General features: G+C 41.1%; 1 protein-coding gene across 7 annotated transcripts in view; it reads right to left on the reverse strand.

Annotated features, from left to right (window-relative positions):
• The window catches only part of ASY3 (asynaptic protein), a 44,223-nt gene extending 39,183 nt beyond the window's left edge, over positions 1 to 5,040 (reverse strand). Inside the window, exons 1-11 of one of the 7 annotated variants that reach the window (XR_015691433.1) lie at positions 4,843 to 5,039; positions 4,606 to 4,750; positions 4,288 to 4,531; positions 4,036 to 4,201; positions 3,722 to 3,955; positions 3,515 to 3,629; positions 3,361 to 3,418; positions 1,933 to 1,988; positions 1,787 to 1,850; positions 1,646 to 1,707; positions 107 to 1,562 (exon numbers count right to left, since the gene is read on the reverse strand). Coding sequence is in view for 6 of the 7 variants with exons in the window: in XM_087682113.1 (XP_087538239.1) it covers positions 107 to 1,562; positions 1,646 to 1,707; positions 1,787 to 1,850; positions 1,933 to 1,988; positions 3,361 to 3,418; positions 3,515 to 3,629; positions 3,722 to 3,955; positions 4,036 to 4,201; positions 4,288 to 4,531; positions 4,606 to 4,710 (2,560 nt within the window). In the remaining variant the exon portion in view is untranslated. Of the gene's footprint in view, positions 1 to 106; positions 1,563 to 1,645; positions 1,708 to 1,786; positions 1,851 to 1,932; positions 1,989 to 3,360; positions 3,419 to 3,514; positions 3,630 to 3,721; positions 3,956 to 4,035; positions 4,202 to 4,287; positions 4,532 to 4,605; positions 4,751 to 4,842 lie in introns of all 7 variants that reach the window. The other 6 variants (XM_087682113.1, XM_087682112.1, XM_087682116.1 and 3 more) reach the window with 6 other exon arrangements.
• Between the last annotated feature and the right edge of the window lie 960 nt (positions 5,041 to 6,000).

Raw genomic sequence — 6,000 nt, forward strand, 5'->3', positions numbered from 1 at the left:
CTGCAGAAGGTGATAAAGTTCAGAACTTCCGCCTTGAATTACTGTTCGGGCTTGCAATTTGGCATGTACTGATAAGTTGAAAACAATAGGAAAGATTATTGATTACCAGAATCAGAATGCAACAACTCATCTACACCAATCAATGGTGGTAGTATTGGATCTCCCCTTGCAAAGTTTAACAGTCTTCGTTGTCGCCTAGATAGATTCTTCCTTTCGTAAAGACACGATTTGTCAAATGTCTGCTTCATAGCACCTTGTGTTGTAGGAGAAACCGAGGCGTGGATACAATCCGTTTGCTCAATCTTAGATTGAAGGTACTCAGATTTTCTTTTCTGAGCAGTTCTGACTTCAGCAGCAACGGGTGGTTGGTTTGAATTGAGAAGCATAACATCATGCGGTACAGTTTTCACGCAAGCCAGCTTCTCCTCTTTTTCCTCTGTCAAGTTAGCTTTTCGTTCTACCCTTTTTGCTCGTTGGTTTCTCAATTTTCGCTGCCCTTCAATGGATGCTGCACAAAGTGTCTTCTGAATGGAGTTACCCTCACTGCTTGTTTCAATCGGATCCGAAGTTGAATGCTTTTTCCCTGTCTCACTATCTGACTTAGGCAAGTTGGCATCTTTAAGAATAGCAAGGATCTTGTCACGCAGTATTTCATTCCTTTCCGTGCTTTCCGCTTTGTGTTTCCCCCTCTGTGTCTTTGTGGTTTTCGGCATCCATAAATCTGGTAAAGCATCGTTCTGAATATTACAAACATCGGGGGCATCCACAGAATCGGAAATTGCATTTTCTTTCTCACCATTGTGATTACAAAGTGTGTTTCCCTTCTTGGTTAGCCTTTTGGGAGCTTGCCCGACAGCAGTGCTTCTGTGTTCAGCTGTCAATGATGTTTTTGCTGCTTTGAGCAAAGCACTGGATATGCCATTCTTGTTATTGACTGCTCGCTTCTGAGCTGTGCCTTCTGAAATTGGATGAGACTGTTGTTCACCATTGCGTTTTGAAAAAGCACTAATACTTTCGGCCTTTGCTCCTTTTATAGGTGGCAAGAGTTCAATAACGCCACATTTTTCTGAGCATGGGTGCAAATCTTTCTGCTCAGTATTTATCTTAGATCTTCCCGACTCACATTCAAGAATGGTATCTTCTTTTGCAAACATCACTGTTGTGGCAGCCATGTCATTGATGCAGTTTCCTTGTACTTGATCTTGGTAGGTCAAACTTTTACCAGTACCAGGCAATGCAGACCCCTCAAAGACAAAAGACTTCTCTTCACGAGCTTCAAAGGCACTCTCCCACATATGATCACTTGGCACTGAAGCTGATTGAGAAGAGTTATTGTTCTTAGCTTGATTCTGTTGCTTGCAAGTGTCCCGGTGAATCTTGTCTTCAGATGCCTTGTTGATCAGTGTTTGCGAGTCGAGAGTTCTCGGTAAGACTGGCAATTTGAACCTTTTGGGGAGGGGAATAAAGAATCCCACTGAAGCTTTTCTGAAGCTTCTCTCGGACTTTGAGGAAATACTTGGAGTCGTCGATGTGTTCCCACTATTCAAATGATTGAAATCACGCTTGAAAAAGATAAATCAATGCAAGTTTTTCAGTTTCCTTCTTTTCACAGTTAGATAATGAGTTGAGACATCTCAGACACTACCTTTTCATTCCGTTTCTGGCAGTTAATTTTTGGAAGAATGTGCTCAATTACACTGGAAAGATCTGTTCAAAGACACTAATCGATCCTTACCTAAACAAAGGGTGCCATCAAAATTCTTGTTACAAAATAAAATTCACCTACCTTTCTCTTTGAAGTAGAAAGCCATTTTGAAATTTTCAGAGGGACTTTTGTCCTGTAGGAACGTCTATCATTAAAAATAACAGACAATATATTTTAAAAAATTGATCTGCATGCTGAAATATGGCACATAGCAAGGAAGGGGACACCTGCACTGATCTGGGCAGCCCTCCTATGTAAAATTCTATGGAGCTATCGGAACAAACTGCATCAGAAAAGACAGGAGACAGCTTAGCATATCTACATTGAAAGCTCCCAGAGCTTATGAAACTTGATTGACAGAAGCACTTCATATTGTGAGTTATACATCTCAAATTTCAAGCATGTACATATTAAACGTCCTCACCCAGATTCTTTACCCTCGCTTAAGTCTTGAATAACACCTGTGCGAGACCCTAAGGTCCACAATGCACCACTGTTAAACACTGATGTCTCTTGTCAGCACTTCCACCATGCTTGGAGATAATCTCCAAGGCATGGTGTTAAATGTTGATGTCCCTAGTCATATACCATGCTTGGAGACAATGTCCAAGGCATGATGTTATGTCATATTTCCACCATATTTCGAGATAATCTCCATGTGTGAAGTAACTTACATCTGTACAAACTTCATCAACCTCACACGTATCCCAAATTGGGCACTCTAGTGACTGAGTTTCGCATCCATCATTAAATAGTAACGGGCTTACCCAACTATTTCTAACATACGTTTGTATGTTTTGTATTTCAAACTGATGTACAGCAAATGTGGTGTCCCTTCGTCTTTCCGTCTCTCCTTTCTTTCTTCATCCCATTTCTGCAAAGTTACGTCAAAGCTGCACATTCTGCATTCAGCACGTCCGTACCTCTCATTATGCATTCAGCTTGTCTCATACAGCGCTTGCACAAGCTCAGATTCCACCATACAGTGGTACCATAAATATAAATCCTAGATGCTTACCAAGATCAGTCAACAACTAAGGCAAGAGTTATAATACACCACTCAGTTTGTCTTACCTGAAGCTTAAACTGAGATAGAAGAGTCATGATGTGTTGCATAGTATAAACCTAAAACCTAAAGACTAATAAGATGCTAAGATAATGGAGAGAGATTGCAAACAAACAATGCGTTAATTTGACATAGTTTGTATAAGTTAGAAACCAGCATAATTTCATTGGTCTCTTTTGTTACTATTAAGCAGTGGGAAGAGGTTAGGTCTGTCCAATTCAGCTTAATTCTTATCATGCCTGTCCTTTACCATCCTCATTGCCAGCAAATCAGATGTCTGGTGACTGTTAAGGTGACGCAGTACAGACCCTGATCCCACGTGCATCAACAATGCCTCATCTTAAGGTTTATAACGTTTGAGCATTACGTCTAAGAAAAACTTTATAACCTAGTCTTAAACATCATGTCAAGCGTGCAATTTATGCACCAATTGACTCTTCTGGTTTGGTACAACTTCTACGATTTGGCACTAACACAGCTAACAAGTTTTCCTTGTGATCATTCCTAGCTATCTATTTCTATCCGTGTCCATGAGACATTTCCCCATGAAGATGTACCTGATAAAGAGAAACTGAGAGGAGATACTTACTCTGTAAGCCTGTGACTGTCTTATAATATACGTCCACAAGCTGAGGACTGCTGCTTCCCTACAATTCACAGAAATTTTTTGTTAAGTGGAATTCTAGATGCGAACACAACTATCTGGCTGGCAACTTCCAGGGCCCAGATTTGGTATCACCTACCGACAACACTCCATAACAACTCATATGATCGTGGCCAAAATGTACCCACTTCTCTTCCTTCAAGGATGTTGGTTGCCCGTCAATGACAATATCTTTTGCCAAGAAAGAGAAAACACTGCTTGATAGAAAGCCAACAAGTTTCAAGCCTTCGAATAAGACACTTTTTAAACAAGAAGGCATCTTTCTTGAATGAATCCCGACCTTTACCTCCTTGAAAGACCAAGGGACTGATTCAAATGATCGAGAAATATCCTGGTTTGCTCGTAGAAATCACGCCTTTTAGACTGCCGAAGCACTCGCATTTCCTCTTTTAACCTCTGATCTTTAAGCAAGTCAAGCAGCTGGACATCCCTTTTTGAAAGCCTATAAGAGATTTCCACAATGCTCGCTTGCACAAAGAAATCCCCACACTTCGGCAGTACCTGTTGCACCAATTTCTCCCTACAAAAACGTGTATTCCTCAGTCGGCGACGAAAAGAAAGCTCCATCTCCTTTCGATCAGAAAAACAGGAGCGTCATACCATTGCGGAGTCAGTTGTTCCACCAGAATTCGCTGGTTGACAGGACAATTGACAATCAGCGACGATATTACTTCAACAGCGCTCCTTTGAAGCTTAACCGAGGTAACTTTAGATCCCGCCAGCGTGACCAGGCGCAACAGAAAATGTTCTCCAGCCGTAACCTTATCTGTGGAAATTGCCAGCTTGTGCGAGTCAAAACGGTATACAGGAAAAGGATAGGCACAGCTTTCTACACAGGTAAGCAGATTTTACATTTTTCTTGATCAATCATGTCCTCAACAAGAAATAGAAGCTCGCAAGCGGAGTCTAAGACCTCCAGTTGTCCATAATCTTGATGGAGTAAAGTATCATAAAGGCTTGCAAGGTGAGACCAAACTGTGAAAACATCATGTAAACTGGACCAGCTCCGCAGACAATTGAAGACCTTAGAAAGAACCCCATAATCAAAGCTGCTTGCTAATGAAACCTGCAGATCCATGAGTGCGCACATCCAAATCTGTGAAGTGCAGCAAAATGGTTTTTGCAAGCAAAAATGAGCCGCAGAAAAGAAGATTAGAGACATGCACTAACCTTTGCAAGTGCATCCGAGATCCTATTCAAATTCGCTGTTGAGAATTGAGGCAGTGAATCTGAATTCAACAGTTCCAGCACACTCTTGTCCTCGAAGATGTCCATGGCACCGAGCTTTAAGGTGAGACGGTTGTGGCTCTAATTCCTGCAGACAAGCATGCACAATACAATGGGGATAATTTCAAGCTAGATGGCATTCAGCACACACAAAGGCAACAACTAAATACCAACTCTTACACTCTTCCGGTGATTTCAGCAGCCCGTAGGCTAGCAAACCAGCAAAGACTCATCAGGTTGAGCCGTTCCCTGATGAAAGACACAATAACTTTGTTCTCCGTAACAGCCCCTCCCCACAACAAAATGGAAGCGACGGAAAGCAAAACATGCTGAAGTGGGCATGTTAAAATTTGCAGTTACAGTTCACACTTCGGGAGCAAAGAAAACAAGTCACCCGTGTAAACGTGTCATCAAATGCGAATTTAAAACAATAGATTTAACAGCTTACAAGTTACTCCACTCGCTATTAAATGCATAGCGATTAAAACACCACCGCATCGGAATTAGGCATTTTAAAATTTCTAAAAAGAAAAGCTTATAGGACTAACATAAACTAAACAGGCACGGAGAGAGAGAGAGAGAGAGAGAGAGAGAGAGAGAGAGAGTCCCAAGGTGCTCACTGCTGTTAGGTGTGAGAGAGAGAATCCAAGGTGCTGTTAGATTGTGGAGAGATACCTCTTGAATTTCAAAACATCCAAAGTTTGTTTCGCTTTCGTTGTCTTGAGAATCTATGGTTTGTATACATAATGTTTTGGTTGTTTATAGTTCGTTTTTTCTTATATATGGTTGTAAGGGTGACGAAAAGAAGCTCTATAGGGTTCTAACACTATCAACACCATCCGTAAACACACTAGAAATATAATTAGAGCACATATGTAAACCTATTCAAGGTGTCTAAGGCCTTCTATTGTCCACCAATTATCAATCAATTTATACATGGATCTTCTCAGATTCATCAAGTTTATCAATTTAGTTGAGTGTCCTACTTGATATTGGAGCTTATATCAAATGTGTGGGAGCCTTTTTAACATGGAGAGAATCCTCTTCTATACCTTAAATGCCTTAAAATTCTATAGTCTATACTTTTTCTTATTTTGGCTGGAGGTTTGGTTATCTCGAACCTCCATTTCCCCCCCCTCCCCCGAGCCTATTGTTCCTCCCAAGCCTATTTTGAATTTTTCCCAAGCAAATTTTGAATTCGAATTCATGCATGCATGGTTGAGGGGGGTTGAGGTGGCTTTAATGTATGGCGTCCTCTCTCTCCCTCTCTCTCTCTCTCTCTCTCTCTCTCTCTCTCTCTCTCTCTCTTCTCATGATTGGAGTATAGATTAGATAAGA

This window comes from Lygodium microphyllum, chromosome 7 (genome assembly GCF_053477565.2).
Source record: "Lygodium microphyllum isolate KBCC chromosome 7, Lygodium_microphyllum_v1.1.10, whole genome shotgun sequence".
In the NCBI taxonomy this organism is placed as follows: domain Eukaryota; kingdom Viridiplantae; phylum Streptophyta; class Polypodiopsida; order Schizaeales; family Lygodiaceae; genus Lygodium; species Lygodium microphyllum.